Source organism: Astatotilapia calliptera, chromosome 1 (assembly GCF_900246225.1).
Source record: "Astatotilapia calliptera chromosome 1, fAstCal1.2, whole genome shotgun sequence".
Lineage (NCBI taxonomy): Eukaryota > Metazoa > Chordata > Actinopteri > Cichliformes > Cichlidae > Astatotilapia > Astatotilapia calliptera.
The window spans coordinates 909,427-930,959 of NC_039302.1; the positions used below are offsets into that span (position 1 = coordinate 909,427).

The 21,533-nt window shown below is 41.7% G+C and overlaps 1 protein-coding gene across 5 annotated transcripts in view; it reads left to right on the forward strand.

Moving 5' to 3' along the window:
• The first annotated feature begins 1,727 nt into the window (after positions 1-1,727).
• arnt2 (aryl-hydrocarbon receptor nuclear translocator 2) overlaps positions 1,728-21,533 on the forward strand; it is a 66,793-nt gene continuing 46,987 nt past the window's right edge. For 2 of the 5 annotated variants that reach the window (XM_026184348.1, XM_026184431.1), the window contains exons 1-6: positions 1,728-1,998; positions 9,229-9,340; positions 12,790-12,837; positions 14,952-15,002; positions 16,407-16,620; positions 19,569-19,782. In XM_026184348.1, coding sequence (XP_026040133.1) covers positions 1,968-1,998; positions 9,229-9,340; positions 12,790-12,837; positions 14,952-15,002; positions 16,407-16,620; positions 19,569-19,782 — 670 coding nt within the window. In that variant the 5' untranslated portion in view covers positions 1,728-1,967. Of the gene's footprint in view, positions 1,999-2,020; positions 2,202-9,228; positions 9,341-12,789; positions 12,838-14,951; positions 15,003-16,406; positions 16,621-19,568; positions 19,783-21,533 lie in introns of those variants that run through there. The other 3 variants (XM_026184593.1, XM_026184671.1, XM_026184504.1) reach the window with 2 other exon arrangements.

Sequence of the window (21,533 nt, forward strand, 5' to 3'; positions counted from 1 at the left end):
TCTTGAATTGGCCAGGGGAGGACATCTGAGTGCAGCCAAGTCATTGACAGGTTCAAGAATCCAATCAGAGATGATCTGAGTTTTTTGATCTTACGCCACACTCTCCTGCTGGAAACAGCCAAAAGATGGGAACTCTCTGGGATAGAGATGATGGTCCGCATTAGCACTTGGGTAGGAGGTGGCGTTTATATTAAATTGAAAATTGCTAAATTGGGTGTGGAAAGTGTGCCAAGAAAATATCCCTTGCACCATTACATCAAAATCATCAGGCTGAACTGTTATAAGCAGGCTTTTATGTCGTTATGCCAAATTCTGACCCTAGAATAGAATTGAATTGTTTATTTCAAACTTGTAAATATAACTAAAACAACAAAAGGAAAAACACTTAAAGGCATAAATTTTGCATGAATGTCTCTATAGCTACACAATAACATTCAATAACACTGAATATGTTATTTATTGTCAGTATGGTAGAATATATGTGATTCCCAAATGTTATGAACTTTAGCCAAGCCAGGACCCACAGCGAGTAAAAATCATTCAAATCATTTGCAATTTTTTTATGTCACTGATTATTGTATTTTGCATTTGGAAGTTGTTTAGATAGTCCAATCCTTTAGTTCCTTTGTTTACAATATTATTGATTACTATCCATATGCTTTTCATATTATTTTTATTTTCATCTAAAAGCTTACTGTAGTAATTTCCTTTGCTGTGTTAGTATTACAGAAAAGAAGTTGTCATTAAGTGTAACTGTTATATAACTGTTAAATCAACTTTCTTAAAAGCAGAAATGTTACCACTCCTTCCCAATATATTTTACATTTAAGATAAGAAGCAGTGAAATAAGTAAGGACTGAAGATCATAATAGTATCAGAGGATCTGCTGAGACTGAGGCGTTTACATTGTCCAACTTCTCTCATTCACACAATAAAATATCGTCTCGACCTAATTATTTACTGATGAAATCATTTTCAACTAATGTAATTTAGTAGATGAAAATAATGTGAATGTTGACCAGTTACAAGTATGTGTGTGTGTGTGTGTGTGTGTGTGTGTGTGTGTGTGTGTGTGTGTGTGTGTATGTATACATACACACACACACACACAGATATATATACATATATATCTGTGTGTGTGTGTTGGTGGTCTTTTTCTTAATTATTTTTCTTAATTATTATCAGTAATTAGTGTGAAATCTTTTCAGTTGTTGAAGATTGCATTATCCTGTGCGTAGAGGGAAAATAAGGCCTGTACTTGTGTCTTAACTGTTTCAGGTTTTGCCAAAATCGATTGATTTAATATAAAAGGTACAAGCCAATGAGGAGTTAAGCTCAGCTCAGTTTTATTATATAGCGCGAACATCAGTCAGGACCCTGCAGTGATACGGATACTGCAATGATACTTGATGGCAGATAATATTTTAAGGCAGAACAAATGCAAAGGTTAACAACTGACGATCTTGTAATAAGTCCACGACTGCACGGCTCGGTGCCGAGAGGAAGAGCAGCGAACAAGCGTAGGCGGAAATGTATTCCTCCAAGCGTCCCAACAAACAAGCCCGCTACAAACCACCGATGCCTGCTTCCACAGCACCGTGCATTACGTACACTGTCCACACTGTAGAACATTAATTTATTCAAGCAAGTCGAAAATCTCGCGGTGTTACCATTCAGACATCTTGAATTTTATTAAAACCACTTTTTTTCATTAAAGATACGTCATATATATATTTTTAAATCTATCCATCTGTCTCTCTCTCTTTATATATTTATACAGACAGGCTTTGTTAGCGGCTTGAGTCCACATTATTTTCCGCTGCTTTAGCGGATGTGTAGTTGGTGGCTAGACCGAGTCTCGCGTGCTAATCCCGCGGAGAAGAGACAGTCTCTCACGGGGGCTTTCGAGCCGTATTGTGCGTCATCTGCATCGCCGCCGTTTTGTTATTTTTCTCCGCCGAGGAAACATGGCAACCCCGGCTGCGGTCAACCCGTCCGGTAAGTGAGCAGCTATAGTGTGCTGGTGGAGAAATAAAATGGATATGTTCAGGACAGTAAAGGAGAAAATGCAGCCGGGTTTTGTTTCGACTGTTGCTGAAGAAGGTCGAAGCTCCGACAGGCCGCCGTAGCCTGGCTCCAGCATCCATATCCCTTCCCCCACCAAGCCGACATTCACACCACCGCGAGGCTTTTCTTCCCAGGTTTGCAGCCAACTTCTGTCGAAATGACGTGGTTGCTGTGTGATTTTATGGCTTTATGCCCATTTGTTGTCATACTTTTGCTGCGATTCGTGTCCCGTAGAACTGCTAGCTGTACGGGTTTGGCTGTCCAGCCCGTTGCTTTCCTCTCTCAGTGATACAAAAGGTTATTTTGCATATTGTTGCCGTACCCCATTGCCCTTTAAACGCTGTGTTGCCTCTAAGATATTTAAATGCTCGTTTTTATGAAAGGGGAGCAGTCTCACATCGGCATTTGCCTTATTCGTGTATCTCTGTTCCGTGCCTGTTGATTCTTTATTGCACAGAAAGCCGATAAATATGTTCCGGGGCGCTTGGACAAAGCGGAATGCTGTTTAAAAGTCTGCCCCTGCACTTTGGGATTTCCTCTTGGTTTGGGGTAAATAAACAAGTAACTGCAAGCCGGCGTCAAGCCACGGTGAAAACAAGTGAGCTGAATCCATATATCTAAACTTTTAAAGACCACAAACAGGCTGCAGAGTCGAGGGGAAATTACGGTTGAGCGGCGGTGGCGCGTTGGCGGTGCGTGGACACGGTGTCCATCTGACAACTGATGCAGAGAACATCAGGTGTCAGAAATATGATGCACAACCTTTTGTGGGCTACTGTTGCCTGTGCTGTTGTCGGTCCTTAGCCAAGCACGGAGACGTTATAAGATACAAAGAACCGAAACAAAATGCTAAAAACAACGAGAAGTGCCCACTGTAGCCGGTGTCGGTCACTTTTCATGATGCTGTCCTGATCTTTGGTATTTTGTTTTTCAATCTTTCTCCCATTCCTGGTAAACTCCACCGATCACCAGTCAGCTTTTGGCCCATGTCAAGCATCAGGCAGTTGCAGCATGCATGGAAGTTGGTTAAAAACCCCTCACAACATGCTTTTTGTTGCCAAATACTTGTAGATATGCAGACGGACACAACTGCAGTACCAAATGTTAAGCATCAGCATTAATAGACGTTAGCTGCTTGAATCAGTCCTAAAAATTTCACTACAATGCTAATACATTGTCCTCATTTTGCCAGTTTACTAAATACGTTGTATGTGAAGTTCTACCTGTTTGCTACATTAATACTTGGTAAAGAATGAAAGTATATACTACTAAATAGGTTGAATTTTTTGAATTTTGATGGCAATTCAAAGGGAAAACAACCACGAAATGATGGTAAAGTTATACAGCAGCTTCAGGACTCGCTGGAATTCATTCAGCAAGTTTCAGAATGCTGCTGAACCATTTTCATCAGCAACAAAGATTTCAAGCTGTGACTGTCATCCTAGAAGAGAGCACTCCACAGTCTGAGATTAAATGGGGTCAAGCAGTCAATTACAAGCAATCTGTTTTTGATAATACAGTAATTAACTGTGGTAAATCACATGTTTTCTGCCGTCTACATAGGTAGGGATTCCTATTTAAAAAGTCCATTTGTCCTCAGCAAGTTTTCCTGTTGTACAAGAAAATAGCCAGGACTCAACTCAGCTGGCACAAATAGAGTTGAGTTCTCTGTGTGTGATCACGGACACAGACTCTGCAATCTGTTTACATTTATTAGTTGGACACAAATCATTTGCAAACCTTCAACAGTCCGAGTGAGACAGCGACTGTCTGCGGAAACGTTGCGTCTTCTCAGGCGATCTGTGCACTTGTCCTGTGATCAAAGGTGGTTGTGAGTGTGGAGCACCCTTGAGAATTTTTTTCTTGTCACACATCATATGTCACTGTAGCATAAATGAATTCAAGTTGACGTAATCTGAAAAAGTACTGCGGTAAAGTAATTATTCCTGTGCGGATGACAGAGACTCTCTTGAAGAAACGGGTCAGCCTTAATGCTTTGCGTCACTTCATTGACAGTGTAAATGAAAAGGGAATACAAATAAAGAACTGACTGGTTATTAGTACCTTTGCTGCATACAGAGTGTTGAAATGAGGTGCAATTAGAATGAAAAATGAACAGTCCTGTCAGACAATGAAAGGGCACTGTCAGCAGACAAACTGCAGAGAAAAAGGTGAAGAAGCGTGAACAGGCATGGTGGAGGAATTTCACGAGTCATTTCTGACAGAAGGATAGAAGCAGGAGTGATGATGTATGGTTTGAAGAGGGGGGCACTGACAAAATGACAGGAGGCAGAGCTGAAGATGTTAAAGTTTTCATTGGGAGTGAGCAGGATGGACAAGATTAGAACTGAGTAAATCAGAGGGACATGCAGATGAGGGAGAGTGCATATACTGGACCAAAGATTTTGAATATGAAGCTACCAGGCAGAAGGAAAAGAGTAAGATCTCAGAGAAGACTACATGCAGAGGGCTGGTGTGACAGAGGTGCCTTCTAGGCATGTGGTCAGATGGAGGCAGATGAGCGGCTATTGTGACCCCTCAATCGAGCAGCTGAAAGAAAAGAAGACGGGGAGCAGACAAAACAAAATTCTTCTTATTCTTAGTCAAAGAAGATCTCAGTCAGTGCAGATGTCTTGTATGGAGGCTGCATCCAACTGTATAATGAGCCATTCCAATGTGTGGTGGATGCAGGCAGTGAGAGCTCTGTGTGTCATTAAGCACAGCCAGAGGAAAAAAATCAGCCTTATAGTTTCCCTGGGATGGCAGTAGAGTCAGGCACATTGACTCAGACCAGATACCCAGGGATGTGGGAGGGGCTGGTCACTGCAGGATTATTCCCATAATTCTGTGGCTCAGACTCATTTGGTGTAAGAGGGTGAGAAACACGAGAAGTGAAATGATCTGATGAGGTCTGTGTGCTTTGAGAGGACAAAAAAACCCATAAAAAAAAATCAGGCCATAAATCAAACTGCAGCTCAGAAGAGTAATCCGGTTGTTCAGTGATGACGTGACGAATCCTACTTCCGGGCCTAAAGTAGTCTGCGTTTAATATGGCTTTTGTGTTGTTAACATGTTTAATGTTTTGTATTTTCTTCTATTTGATCTCAAAAAGCTCCTAAAACAGTCAGTGATCACTGTTGACCTCCCTCGGCTTTTATTACCGCTAATCATTTATTTAAGCTCAGTTTTTAAAACCTTAGGATGTAACTACAGCCCAGCCCATGCAGCAGTATATGAATGACTAACCTCGTATTGTGGATGGATTATCTCAGTTGTTCTCCTGGCTGAAGTTTGGTCCTTTTACAGCATCCTGCCATGCGATTACATTTGTTCCTGACCACCGAGAACACTCACGTTAACTTTTATTGAGTGGAAAAAAAGTTAGCTTGTTTATATTATGCTAACATAGCTGTGTCGCTAGCGGTCACGTAGCACATCATTATATACCAGCTAGCCCAACTTCAGTAACCCTACAAACGTCACTGCTGTTTAGTTTTCTGTCTTCATTTATGTTGGAAGTGATAACAGAGCTGTACGTTTGAATTTGTTTCCAAAACCCCGCAGTCAGGACATGCTATATTGTATTTAGATAGAAGCTAGCGAGCTAACTCCCTGCTAACTTCTAACTCCGTTAAATGTCATAAATTCCGTTTTCATGGATGACTGGATGTTAAACTCAATTGTTACACCTGGTAGAGCAGAACGCTGATCATTTTATTAAAGATGAAAGACTTTAGACAGTTTTTCAACTCTCAGTAATGCCACAGTGATCGTTTGATATATGGACCTGCAGCGGAGTTTAGGCCCAGACACGGCTAGTGACGTCAGACTGAACAACCGGATTGCTAGAATGTAGCAGAGCATCCTTGTCAGATCTTTGACTGTTCATTTATCAGTTAAACTAGTCTTATTTATTGCTGAAATCATTTTCCATTAACTAAGTGATCAAAAAACAGAAAGTTGTTCTACACCTGTACTAAGGTCAGTTGATTTATTGAATTCATAAACCTTCCAAGTAAAGTTAGTTTCATAGCCATGCCCTTAACAAGCGATATATGGAGCGACTGCCTCCTCTTGCTGCTACTTCAATCATGAAACTGATCTGTGATCAGCTGATCGGCTTTTCTGTCACGAGTCTGTCTCTCTGGTTTGTTTTTGGCCCACTTTGCACCAGAAAGAGGAAACCAGCGGCTGAACAACAGCAGCACGTTTAAGCTTGATAAGCTGTTGTTAGAATGTATTTATTATTACTTTCTACTCGAGGATCTTTTTCTACGTAGCTGATGGCTGTAACTGTGCAGGGGCGGAGCTAGCAAAGTTTAGCCAGGGGGGCCGATACGGCATGAACAGGGAAAAGGGGGCACAAAGACATACTTTTCTTTCTTATTCTCATTTAAAATGTCGAGCTTTTAATAAATAATTATCTGACACCCAAAGTTTAAATTTGATGTAAAATGAATAGAAGTCCATTACTGTATATAGTGACTGTTAAGTCTAATATACCCTAGTAAGCTATAGTACTTTTTCCTTTGGGAAGGTACCATCTGTGCAGTCTGCAATTTTGTTGAAGAAAGATGTTGAATCTATTTAATATTTCTTGAAAAAAAATTTTCACACTGCATCAAATTAAGGTTGATTACGTCGATTAAGCATCATGAGGTGGAGCGTGAGGGGTGGTTCCCTATTTTTTTATTTTTGTTGTTGCTGGGAGTTGGAACCCTATTAGTTAGGTTGCTTAATATTTATGCTAAGTACTCTTTAAAATACCAGAATAGGGAGGATGATGCAGGTCTAAGTTTATTAGATTGATCAGTATTGCTGAACTATGAAATATTTTTTTTGCATACAGGTATAACAGAATAGCTTTAGTGTAGTTGTTGTTTTAAACTTGAGTATGAACTTATACAAAATGCAGCAAGATATTTAAAAAACAGTTTTATTGATTAAAAAACACTATATCGGATTCATATCGGTATCGGCAGATATCCAAATTTATGATATCGGTATCGGACATAAAAAAGTGGTATTGGTCCATCTCTAGTATACACCAGTATATACCAGTATACACCAGTATATGCCAGTATATAACAGCAGATCAGAATATCCCTCCAAGACTGTAAATGGTAAATGGCCTGTATTTATATAGCGCTTTACTCGTCCCTAAGGACCCCAAAGCGCTTCACACATCCAGTCATCCACACATTCACACACTATGGAGCAATTTGAGCTTTTCCCACTACTTCTATTGGATTCATGCATTCACTATCAGACGAGCTTGTCTGGATTAGGGTTGTGGGATGCTCAGGCCGATCCCAGCTTCAACTAGGTTAGGCTGTTGGGAGTATTTAAGTTACAGAAAAGGTCCCCAAAAACCATATTTACACACAGGGACTAAACAATTAACTGTCCATTTATACAGCAGTGAAACTTGGTGACTTCAGGCATATATTTTTAAGGGTTCTGCACGTTTCTATTATCAGCCAACACATGCCAGCATTAATGTATGATTGCAAACAAGCCCTGTGTACCTGTACAGGCTATATCATTCGGATTCGATTTAGACACCTGCTCAGTAAACATAGTTTGTGAATACAGATAATGTTACCTTTAAAATCAAGTCTTTTACATTTTGGCCTTTGACTTCTACGTGATGATAAGTGATAATTCATCATGAGAAATGATAGCAGAGGTATAGAGAAACACTGACGGTGTTCAACATTTTAACCATGACAATTAAAGGAGATGAAACGCTGTGAAACTGACATAGTTATAACTCTTAGAAGCTGTTTTTTTTTTAAAGTGCTTAAAATTAAAGTTTTAAAAACATGTTCAGCGCCATCTTCTACGTTACCGGGTTGGTTGGTTGCGTCTAATAGACTTCCATTAGTTCATGTTAGCTAACTAGCGACAGAACTGATAACTCGGGGGGAAATCGAGGGGACTAAAACTAAAAATGAGCTTAAGCGGGGTCGCTTTTGTGCTGCCCCTGAGTGCAACAATGAGTTTTAGGTTAAAACTAAGGATATAATTTCCACTTTCACTGTATGTGTCTTTAGCAGCATTTGTTTTTTTGTTATTATTTAGCTAGCTTCACTCGAAACTTGAAAGACGTGTATAGTGGTATTTTGAGTGTGTAATAATCCTGCTGTTTGAGGGCTGTTTGTTAAGCTTTGTGGCTAGGGGAAAAAACTATGGAGGTCAGAAATAAAGCGTGACTGAAGAGCGGGAATAGAAACAACCTTGGGTAAGGGTGTGCAGTGATTGAAAAGGAGAAAGGAGGCAGCATTTCCTTCAGTCTCCCCAAAGGCTCATTAATGGATTTAACCCCAGGGCTTTTCTACTTCTGGCTTTCTGGTCGAGCTCCAGACTTCTCACTGTCTCATCAACATAGTGAAACGAGTAGAGTAGAAGATGGCGGAGGCTAAAAACAGAGCTACGAGAGAACAGACACCTATCTGATATGAGGGATGTTTGTACTGGTGTTACTAGTGGCTTTTAATTTCCTAGGTTCCTTTTTGTTGTATAGATCAGGTTTTTATCATCATTTTGTTGTGGCACTCAACAATGAGGAGACATTTAGCCTGCTTTATTTAGTGCAGTGTTTGTGTCTGTGTGCATGTGAGATTGTGTATGTATATATCTCTGGGTGCAGTAACACATACTGTATCAAATTTTAATTCATTTACTTTGTGCACTGAGTTATACTGGCAGGTTTGCTTCACTTATCCATTTCACCTGGCGAGTGACGCAGAAAGATGTAGAGGCACAGAGTGATGAGAGAGACTCCAGGAGCATAGACTGTGGTCCTCACACTGTACCAGCTTAATGTTGAGTAAAAGAGGAAGCCTGTATTTTTACTGGTGTGTGTGTATGTGTGTATATATATATGTCTAAAAACGTGTTTGATAATCTGAAAGTGTGACAAATATTTTTTTAACAGCACTGTAACATAAAAGCAATGTAAACATACATGTGAGTAGTTTAGAATATTTGACACATCTTACAGTACTTCAAATGCACATTTGCAAATTACAGTTTATATTAAGCAATGGAGAAGACACACACAGAGGACACACAAGCATAGAAACAGTTTTATAGCTGCAAATTATATTGCTTTAAGATTAGAACCATAGTTAGTCCTCCCTCTGTTATATCTTCCAGAAATGGGCAGTGAGTTGCCAGGGACAGTTTCAATGCCAGGAGCTGTTGGATCTGGACCGGTGAGGATGGGTGGAGCCGTCCCAGGTCGTGGGGGCAAGAGGAGATCAGGAGGGTGAGTGTCTTTACTGCTGATATGCTGTGGAAATTAGCTTTAAAATTAAAGGATCAAAAAAGCTTTGTTGGGTCATCAGTCCTTTAAATCCTGTTAGTGTTAAATTTACTGTATTCTGAACTAGTAAATGCAATCGGTGTAATTGTATTGAGGTTTAGGACTCTCGCAGTGTCCTCAATACTGCAGCATAACTGTATTGACACGACAAATTTTCTTATTGTCTTCTGCTTTTAAATGTATCTGCACCTACATGTCTGATTTTGGGCAATGAGTACACCATCAAAGAGCGATTTTTATCACTCCTGGGAACAATGCTAAGCCTCTCTCATCCTCGTTGGAACCGTGCAAGATTTAACACGTTGGTATTTCTAATTCACAGCGGTATGATTACACACTAGACAACTCGCTGCAATAAACTCACCACTTGCTAATTGCAAACTGCTCAGTGGAGTTGGTCCCACTGTGGGACATGGAACTGATTCTTGCTCTGTTGATGCAGCAAGATTCATTGCTATTGATAATGGAAAAATGCAGTAGTTCAGCATTTTCCCATTATCAATAGTAATTATCAACACATTGTGTCTATTGATAATACTTATTGATTTTTCTAAGAAGCGTGGGTGCTCACGTAGTTGCATCCCACAATCTCAATACCAGAAAGACAATCAAGGTTTAAATGAAAAACTAGAAGTTTGGGTGTCTCAAACTTTGAAAGCATATTGTTTAGAAGACTCGTTTATAAGAATAGTTTCTCCGCACAAGATACTATTTGTGAGGTCCAGCTGTTCTCTCTGCAGGAAAAAGCCAACAATGATCGTCCCTTCCATCGAGTTGTGATTCATTAACAGTATTAACTGAAAAAGTAACTGTATACTGTTAATACTGTTCTGTCATTCACAGTTTCTGTGAATATCCTCGCACATTTTATTCTGTGAGTGATAAAATGTGCGAGGATATTTTCTCACCTCTTCATATGAAAAATAGTCTAGTGGAAAATGGAAGAAGTTGTTTGAATTTGTCATTTCAACTTTAAAAAGGATTCATTTAGAATGGAACCACATCTCATACTGAAGGCAGACCGCATTAGCATGGAAGTCACAGAATTACAAGAATGATCTGGAATACACATCGATTGCTCTAGACTTTGTATATTTCTGTTTGTTGTACATTAGTTGGTCAGTTTACACTTAACGGTGCACTTAACCCATGCACAGGCAATGTAGAAAGTAAGGTATGGCTCAAGGTTGCGACACAGTTTACTCCTGTCTATGGTGTTCCTGCTGTATGTGCCCAGCTCAGAGTGTATGTGAACGTGTTCACGTGTTTGTGTGGTTTCGAAATGATGTCAAGGTAACGAACAGCTAAAAATCTTCTCTGTTGCCTGCAGACAGTGTGCATAACAGTTTTAATTCTCCAGCAAGTATTCTTAACAGCAAACCCTAACCCTGAAAAAGGGAAATGGGCCCATGCTCCTATTGGCCCACCACTCGCAGGAGGCGCCATAGGGGTTGGTAGCAAAGTGTGTTGGGCGGAGGCCAGAAGCGGAGGCCCTGGCGGACCGACCCCCAACTACCAAAACTAGTGACTGAGACATGGCATGTCACCTCTCTGGTGGGGAGGGAGCCTGTTAGTGCATGAGTTTGACAGAGGTACCAGCGAGATATAGTCTGGCTCACCTCCATGCACGGCCTGGGCTCTGGAACCACTCTCCTGGAGAGAGACTGGACTCTGTCTCAGTCTGGAGTTGACTTTGGTGAAAGGTACCGGGCTGGGGTGGTATCGTACTATCCCCTCGTCTTGCTGCCTGTAATGTGGGGTTTCTCCCAGTGGATGAGAGGGCTTGTTCCCTGCGCCTTTGGTTGGGGAATAGGTCCTGACTGTTGCCTGCACTTCTGCACTGAACCACAGTTTAGAGTACCCAGCTTTCTTGGGGTTCCTGGGTGGGGGTGCTTGAGGGTGCTGGGGACTCTATTGTCCTACTGGGAGACTTCAACGCTCATGTGGGCAACAACAGTGAGACCTGGAGGGGCGTGATTAGGAGGAATGGCCTCCTGGATCTGAACCTGAGCAATGTTTTGTTATTGGACTTCTTTGTAAACCACAGTTTGTCCATAATGAACACCGTATCCGAGCAGAAGTGCACGTGGCACCAAGACACCCTCAGCCGCAGGTCTGGTCATACGATTATAAATTCGAACATCAATCACCAGACCTGTGGCCTAATGTTCTGGACACTCAGGTGAAGAGAGGAGCTGTGCTGTCAACTGATCACCACCTGCTGGGGAAGGATGCTGGACAGACCTGGCGCACCTAAACGTGTAGTGAGGGTGTGCTGGGAACACCTAGCAGAGGCCCCGGCCCACTAGATCTTAAACTCACACCTCCGGCAGAGCGTCAACAGCATCTGAGACTGGGGACACTGAGTCTGCACCTGAGTTCAGCATCTCCAAATTAAAGTGAATAAATAACTGTAAGTGACACTTGACTCACTTTTAGTCACTTACAGTTATTTATTCACCTATTCAGTCAGTTAAATTTTAAAACTGTGTATATACTGTATATTCTGTGTGCCTGTTTATGCCCTGTCCTTATCTTCAACGCCATGCTGCTCTGTTGTATCTTAATTGCCCCTCGGGGATAAATAAAGTCCTTCTGATTCTGATTGCTGAAGCTGCTGCACCTAGTGGAAGGCTTTTACTTTGGTGGTCTCAGAATCTCAACACTGCTTTTCACAGAGGCTGTGGTTCTGTTGGCTTCATCAGGTGATGGCCTACAGCTCACATTGGAACGGTTCGCAGCAGAGTGTGAAGCGGTGGGAATGAGACTCGGCACCTCCACGTCTGAGGCCACGGTCCTCAGCCAGAAAAGGGTCGAGTGTCCATTCTGTCTCAAGGACAGATTCTTGCCCCAAGTGGAGGACTTCAAGTATCTTAGGGTCTTGTTCACAAGTGAAGGGAGCAGGGGCAGGGTACCTGATCACGGGCAGGGTACCTGATCACAGGCAGGGCCTAGGTGTTGACAGTTCTTACCGTTCAGCTCCTCAGGACTTGCCTGACCCTTTGCAGGTACTTGGTGGTTACAGCTTTCTCAGCGGCCTCTTTGTGGTTCCCATTCGCCTGTGGGACTCCTAGGTACTTGTAGCTGTCCTCAATGTCTGCAGTGTTGCCTTCTGGTAGTTCAGTCCACTCATTTCTGACTACATTTGCTTCTCTTCATTACCGTCCGCTGTCTTTGAGTCCAGCTTTGTCCAACCATTGGTAGGTATTCTATCAATGACAAAGGAGCTTTTCTACCTCTCCTTACGAATTACAAATTGCTTGTAATTTGTCGGCCAAACGTAGCTTGTGGCTATGTTCTGATACGTTTATGCAATATTTTAATTTTTTTATTAAAAACATACTTAATTAAATTAAGAAGTGGTAATTCTCTTTCCTGTTGTTGTTTCTCAGAATGGACTTTGATGATGAAGATGGAGAGGGGCCTAGCAAGTTTTCAAGGTGAGAACATTCACAGTAGATGGCACACATACTGTCTGAAATTGTTGAGTACATAGTTCATGAAAACCACACAGTTTTTGTTTCAGGGTACCGGCAGGTGCAATGAGTTGTTAATGGTTTCTTGGAACAAAGTAGCAGTTATGTTGGTTTAAATTGGTCCCTTAATTTGAGGTATCGTTCTAAAAATTCCCATTTTGTTTTGAGAATCCTCCTGATACCCTGTTTGTAACTGATGTGGACACATCGGGACTTTTTTCTTTTACATAAAGGGGACTCGAGTCTTCCTCTCACTGCATCTCAAGTGTCCTCTCACAACTTCCTTTCATTTCAGCCTGTCTTTCATTTGTTCCTTCTAATACAATGTAATGTGTGAGTGTGTAGGATAGTTCTGAAGTATAGCAGTCAGTGCTGTTTGGAGCTGACGGAATCTGTGAAGTTGAACAATGGAGAGCAGGAGCTGCTCTCTGCTGGCTACACAAGGAACTGCATTTCATGTCTGATCCATGTGGATTGAGAAAGGCATACCATGAAAGGATGTGCCGCTGCATATGCACATTGTACATCTGCTGTTTCCACTCCAGCATATTCATCGTTGCTTTCTCCCATATGCAACAGCTTTCATTCACCTTGCATCTTATTTCATGACACAAAAGAATGAACTGAAAAAAGGAATTCACTTTTATTTTTGAGGGGGGATGGTGGGTGGGGAGAGCTGGTACTGTTTTAGGCTATAACACCTGAACTGAAGGTTAGAGGGATGAGCAAACACACTGCCCTGTGTACAGGCAGAGTGTGAAAGGTTCTCAGTCAGGTAATATTCCCTGCTAGGGGTTGAATGCGGTCTAATATTTGTTTTAAGAACTGATGAAGGTGACATGTCTTTACAAACAAAATACAAGCTCAAGCAAATACGTCACATTTCCTCCCACACTCACCTTGAGGTTGGACGGTGCAGATTCACCAGTTTAATTATTAAATTTTTCTTTGTTTTTTGTTGGAATCTGAACAACTTAAAGACTTTTACAGATATTGTGGACTTAATTTAATCATAGAAACAATATTCATGTCAGGGGTAGACATTTGTTCAAAACACAAGTAAGAGAAATGAGACAACTGCAGACCGACTCAGAGTGTAATTAGAAAACGTGCGCACGGGTGAATGCCTCTGAGAAGACACACACACCGAGCACAGGCTCGCTTGCTTTATTTATAAGGCAAAAATGGGTTACATAGTACTTCCTCTTTTTAACAGTCAGGGAAAAGGTTAGACATGAAATCAACTTATCTGATCTTTCACACACTGGGATAAAAATACAGAAGTATATCATGCTTTATCTGACATCACAGACACTATAGGAAAGAATGCATCATTATATCATGCTGTCAAACATCTCAGACACTGAGGTAAGGAATGCATCAGTTTTCCTTTAACAATAGACTTGGTTATGTGAAAATATATGAACACACAAAATATAAGGCATACTTGGTTAAAATATAAGGCTTACTTGATTATATTGTATTATAGAGATTTGGTTATAATGTATAATGTAGAAAATTCCTCTAACAATTCACTAGTGGGTTTGTGGGGTTTTTGCAACTTGCTTATGAGCTATTGTTTGATTGAAATTCTAGTAAATGTTTAGCATGAGATGAGTGGTCCATCAAGATGTTTTCTAGCCTCATGTAGAATTTGACACTAGATGACATTTGAATGCTGGGGTTTATGTGTATTGTAGCGTGCTGTAACATGAAGTGGATCGATACACTAATTTAATTTATTAAACAATTAAAAAGATTGTTAATTTCATTTTAAAAAGGAGGCAAACACCCTCCTGTGTAACTGGGCTCAGTTCGTTGGTGCCTTGACGTGGCAGTAGTAGTGGTTGTGAGTCACTGCTGAGTCAAGTGACAATCCTAAAAACACACATGACCTGAGAAACCATCTTGTTGTCCATTTTTGTACATCAGACTTTGTCGCATTGATCATCAATCTTGAACATGTAATGAAGTATTGCGTGGCAGCTGAATATGGACAGTGAAGCTGCTCTTGACACTTTTCCTGTATCTACATGTTTGTCACGCGTGTTACATGCTGTGTCCTCTCCTTTCTGCAGGTATGATGATGATGATCAGAATCCTGGTGGGGATAAGGAGAGATACGCCAGGTAGGCTTAGCCAGCTGGGCATAAAGAGGATTTTGCATTGATGCAGGGATCAACAGACACTTTGATCCTAACAACAACAAAAACACTTCTGTGTTGTTAGAAATGCTCACAGCGAGGTAATCGGAGCACCACATCCAAGATGGCAACACTGAAGTCTCTTTTTTAGCCTTATATCCTGTGGCAGGGCTTTGGGATTGTTCAGCGGCGTGTAGAACACGAAGGTCTTTGTTAGACAAACAAAAGGGAACCAAACAAACTAAAAACAGGGAGGTAAAGTTAGACACTGGAATTTGGGGAAAAAGTAAACTCAGTAATGAATTCATACAAAGTTAAAATAATCAAAAATAATCATAAGTAATAAAAAGCAAATTCCAGAATCATGAGGTTTATACTGCAAGTCTTCTCTCCTCTCACAGGGTGCTTCACAGCATGGTCGACGTTCCTGCTACATAACAGAAACGAGCAAGAAGCGCACTTTATCAGCCTTGCATTAAGATTTGGCTTCACTCTGTGTTTTGTTGGCTCTTCATGAGTATAGCCAAACCATAAATGTAAAATATAACTATTATCTGAAGCCACAGAGCCTTAGTTGTACTCTGTGGTTATACCTTTGCTGTTACATCTAACAAGATTTCCAGGATGGTTTTTTCCATACTTGGATTCCCAACATGTGGGACAGATGTAAGCCAAGCCGAGAGCTTCCCTTGTGTGCTGAGCTTATGCAGGCTTGGTATGTTTTATTTTGGTATTGTGCAATTGTCTTGTATTTTATTTTATCCATTTATTTTTCAATTTTTACCCAAAATTTTCTGAGAATCGCGAGTTTCATGAGAATCTGTGAGGTGTCAATAAAAACTGCCAACTTGGCTCCAGCATGATTTTTATGTATATCCACACCGATATGATGGATTTTTTTAAAAACCTTTCTCTGCTGGTAAATCTGTAAAGTCTGCAGCGTAACCTGCTCGATGGAGCACACACAACTTAAAGATTCATTGGTTGTTTTTGTGTCTTCCCCAAATAAAGTGGGACCAGCTAATCTGGTCGTTGTAGACTCGTGTCTGTTTGTATAATAATGGTCAGAGTGCAGGAGATTATGTCCAGGATTAAGACTAATAGGTGTTTTTTACAAATAGAGTACTTAACAATACTTGGAGGAGCCACTGAAGTCCTTAACTGTTTGTGCCCTGTGTTATTGTCACTGCTTTCTTCTTAGATGAATATTTAAACACTGAATTGTTAAAATAAAGAATAATAATTTGACAACAAAGGGCATCTTTGAGATCAAATTGTACAGTTATTCATCTAAAGTTCCAAAACATCCTGATAAGATACATCCCAAGGCTGCAAGGGGTTCTCAACTTGCATCTTCCAAGCACCTAACTGATCTTCTCTCTGTTGTAGAGAGAACCACAGTGAGATTGAGAGACGCCGGCGCAACAAAATGACCCAATACATCACCGAGCTGTCAGACATGGTCCCCACCTGCAGTGCTTTAGCTCGAAAACCTGATAAGCTGACCATCCTGCGCATGGCTGTTTCCCATATGAAGTCCATGAGAGGGACGGGCAACACATCTACCGATGGCGCCTATAAGCCTTCCTTTCTCACGGAGCAGGTACTGCACTGTCAGAGGAGCAAAGCTCTAGCTGCTCACAGCAAAAAGATGGATGGCAGTGGAACTGAAACTGGCATAGAAAAATATTTTTTATTGTGAAATTTCATCACAACAAAATATTCAACAGTCAACTGTTAGTTGAAGTGGGAATGTCTGGGAACAACAGCAAGGATGAGGTTGGCCAAATAAAATCACAGGATGGGGTCAGTGGATGCTGAGGTGGGTGGTGCACAGAGGTCCCCAACTTTCTACACAGTTAATCATTACAGACCTCCAAACCTCACGTGGTCTTCAGATTAGCGTAGAGGAGAAGAGTGAGCTTTGCAGATTGGGTTTCCATGGCCAAGCAGCTGAAAGCAAGCACTACATCACAGAGCGCAATGCAAAGTGTCGAATGCAGGAGAGTAAAACATGCTGCCAGTTGTCTCTAGAGCAGTGATGCGTATTCTCTGGAGTGATGAATCATCCTTCCCCGTCTGGCAATCAGATGGACGAGTTGCTGGGAGAACAGTACTGTCGGACTACACTGTGTAAAGTTTGGTGGAGAGGGGATCATGGTGTGGGGCTGTTTTTGTGTTCTAGTGAATGGAAATCGTAGTGCTTCAGGATAACAAGACATTTTGGACAATTTCATGCTCCCAAAGTTGTAGGAACAGTTTGGGCCCCTTGCTGTTCCAACATTAGTGTGCACCTGTGCACAAAGCAAGATCCATAAAGACGTGGATGAGCGAGTTTGGTGTGAAAGGACTTGACTGGCCAATGTCAGTGTCTGACCTCACAAAGTGCTCCTGGAAGAATGGTCCAAAATTCCCACAAACAGGCACTTAAACCTTGTGGAAAGCTGTTTCAGCTGCAAAGGATGGACGGACAGGATTAAGAATGGGCTGTCACTCAAGTTCATATCTATGTTAAAGGAGACAAGCAAATGCTTTTGACAATATACTGTCTGTCTTCTAGTGTGCAACAAAGACCACTTTTGTTAAAAGAGGTCTTTAAACTGCACTTGGTGACCATTGTGACCAAAAATCTGCACGCTGTAAAATCTCATTCGTTCCCAGAACTAAAAAAAAACAATTATGCAAACTCATTGCCTCAAAAAAACTAAGTAAAGGTTACTTAAGATAACTAAGTTGGGCAATGTACTCATTCTGAGTACAAAGTAATAAGATCAACTTGTTGTTCTGACCAACATCTCAAGTTCTACTAAATTAAAAACAGTTTGTGGCTACTTACTGTTTTTCATTTTGCTTACACACAAAGTAAATGCAACAAAATCACACCATGTTTTATCATCCTTGAACTAACAACACTTAATATAAACAAATATGATTCAGAAAGAATAATTAACGTGTTTTGTAATGGAGTTAAAATCAGCCCACTTTCATTTTCAAATGCATTATTATGCCATTCCCAAAAAATGCTGTAAATCTGATATAAACAACCATCCTTATCTGCGGCTGAGTCGTGGAGGCTACCAGCCAAAGCAGAGAACCCCACACCACCTCCTCCTCCCTGGCCACTTAATCCAGTCTATCCAGGGGAACTCCAGCATGTGTCCTGGTCCTGGGACATGCCTGCAACACCTCACCCAGGAGGCGTCCTTGTCAGATGCCCGAACTATCTCAACTGACTCATTTCGATGTGGATAAGTAGCAGCTGCACACTGATGCAGAGCGGGCACTCCACCCTTTTCTGGCTGAGGACCACGGCCACAGATTTGGAGGTGGTGATTCCAGTGAGGGCTGGAGGCAACCACCTGATGCTTAACCAAGCTTAAGCTGACAGGACATCTCTACAGCTTCATGGCAATTACCATCACAAGAGGCACCAACCGCCTTGCAGTCACAGCTCCTTGCAGCAGCTTCAAGATTCGTAAATCTTGCAAACCACAAACATGTTGAGAAGACGAGAGAGAACAATATGGAGCTGTCGGAATTCCCCATCACTTTCAAGAGTTTCAGACTAGACTAACCAACCTGTGCGCTGCCTGAATTGACTACAAGAAAGGCAATGACTCAGTACCTCACGCATGGATCCTGGAATGCCTAAAAGTATACAAGACCAAAAGGACACTAAGAGCCTTCATTAGAAATTCAGTGGGAATGTGGCCAACAACACCAGAGGACAACTTTAAGCCAAAAGTCAGCATGAAGTGTGGGATTTACCAAGGAGATGCTCTCTCTGTGTGCATAGGCCTGAACCCCCCTCAGCCAAATGATCAACAAGATTGCTGCATTCGATATCCCTGCAGCACATAAGAGCAGGGTGCTAGATGCTAGCAGGCAGGGCATACATAGAACGCCATAACCAAGTGTTATGAAACATCTGCACTGAGTATGGCCTGGAAGTCCTGAGGTCAAAATGGGACACACCCCTTAGGGTGGTTGAGGATGAAGTTAAGATCCTGTGGGACTTCCAGATGCAGGTAAACAAACTGGTGCTGGCAAACCAGGTGAGAGGAAGATGGCTGTAATGAAAAATACACCTACATTAAGAGATGGCAACATCAGGAAGAAGAAACGCAAGAAGCGTGAGAGATTCCAAGTGCAAGCTGGAAACGAGCAGCTGCTTCATGCTGTTTCTGACTTTAATACTGCATCTATTGACAGTCATGCCCTTGCTGCTGTTCTGCCTGCCTGCGGCCATATATGCAGACGGAGCAGCAGCACGGAGCCATGCTACCAGATCTCAATGACTATAGCTCAAAGTAACAGGAAACCTATTTCTTCAACATTACCAGAGCTGTAATTATTTTAAGTTAATCAAGAGTTTCCATCTTCTGATAAACATTTATATCTACTTAAATGCTTTATTAACATTTACTTTTACTCACTACATCTTAATTTGAGTTGAACACATTTTCACTGTGTATTTGGTTGAAATTAGCTTGATTTGTCTTTGTCTATTTGTTTGTGCTTCTTGGTTAATCAACCTTTCTTTCCCTGTAGGAACTAAAGCACCTGATCTTGGAGGCGGCGGATGGCTTCCTGTTTGTGGTTGCTGCAGAGACGGGTCGGGTCATCTATGTATCGGACTCGGTGACACCAGTGCTGAACCATCCCCAGTCTGAGTGGTTTGGCAGCACTCTGTACGAGCAGGTCCACCCTGATGATGTGGACAAATTGAGGGAACAGCTCAGCACCTCAGAGAACTCCATGACAGGTAGAGAAAGGATCGTCACAAATAATTCTTGCAGCTTGACGTGTTGTACTTTTGATCATTGTTGTTTCGTAAAATGATTTGAGCAGCAGAGCGTCTTTACAACCACCTGTTACACACACTCACCACCTGTCAGGCTGCACTACGCTTACCTTTTAGAACAAGTAACACTCTGATATTCATCACAGTCTGAAGGGTTCGCTCTTATTCTGAAAAGATTTGTTGATGAGACTTCATAGACTGGATTCATCATAACACAGTACGACAGAAGTGGTTGATCTGGCCAGCTGATCATCTCAACCCAGCGGCATAAGGCTTGAGTCACAAACATTTGGGTTTCCTTCTCATTCTGTTCTGACATTTTTGATTCGTACCACCATTTAAGCTTCAGGTCCAGTTGAAACCGTCCTACAGCCAGCTATGTTTTGGTTATTTATTTGTGAAGCTCCACAGTTTGGAGTCACTGTCACGCGGGGAGATCACAGGTGGGTTCTTGCTGTTTGGAAGATGAGCAGCTTTCTTCAATCTACCACTCCTCTCCACCTCGCAGAACTGAGTGTCATTATTGTAACGTTGGACACAGAGGAAGAATCAAAATGGGGAGAAGAGGAGAACATTTAAGATTAGGGTGGAATATTTATCAAAGGCATTTTAATTTAGCATTTAGAAATGGAACTCTGAAACTATTATTAAGATTTAGGTCTGGTTTAAATCTGCTGTTAATCTTTCTTATATTTGGTGTTACATTATAATTCTAGCTGCATACATATGATGTATTTAAAGCTGAAAGACTGACAGTAACATTGGAACTCTAAAAACCTCTGCAATACTTGGATTGCTCACTTGAGGGCAGCATTGTTTTCTTAAACCTCCTTCTGCAGACTGTAGTCTGGATCACCACAAAGCGTGCCTGTTGGTCTGTGCGTGGACTCCAGAGTGCCTCTGAACACCCAGCAGTACTGTGTAATCCACGTAACCCAGTAATCCCCGTGTCGAGCTCTGGCAGATGAAAACACACCAGAATGCACGCGTACACAAGCACATGAGCACACGCGCACAGCCTTTGAAGTCACTGGGTTGAGTTTAATTCACTCCTCTTCTTCTCCTCCTCATCGTGTGCGTGGCTGCATGGTTTTCCAGTTTGTTGATGTGGAAGGACTGAACAATATCCGTCAGCTCCCAGTAGACCAAAACTCTCCAAAGGAGTTGCTGATGTCTGTAGCTCATTGCAGAAAGTTGATTATTTTTGGTGAGAAGGTCGTAGTACAGTTCACATCTTTCTTTCTTTTTTATTATGGCACACAAAAATATTAATGCTATTTTTCTATTCATATTTAGTTTAGCCCAGTACACTTTGTGGAAGTCCCCAGAACCACATCCCAGTCACTTTTAATGAGGATATGTCCTTCAACTAGTACCTGCCAGTATTTCTAACATACCAATACAATACGTCCCGGTCGTTGTGTCCTTGGGCGAGACACTTCACCCGTTGCCTACTGGTGGTGGTCAGAGGGCCCGGTGGCGCCAGTGTCCGGCAGCCTCGCCTCTGTCAGTGCGCCCCAGGGTGGCTGTGGCTACAATGTAGCTGCCATCACCAGTGTGTGAATGTGTGCGTGAATGGGTGGATGACTGGATATGTAAAGCACTTTGGGGTCCTTAGGGACTAGTAAAGCGCTATATAAATACAGGCCATTTACATTTGTCTCTGAGTGATGCTGAAATACAACAAATACTTTTGCATTTGTTGCTTCTAG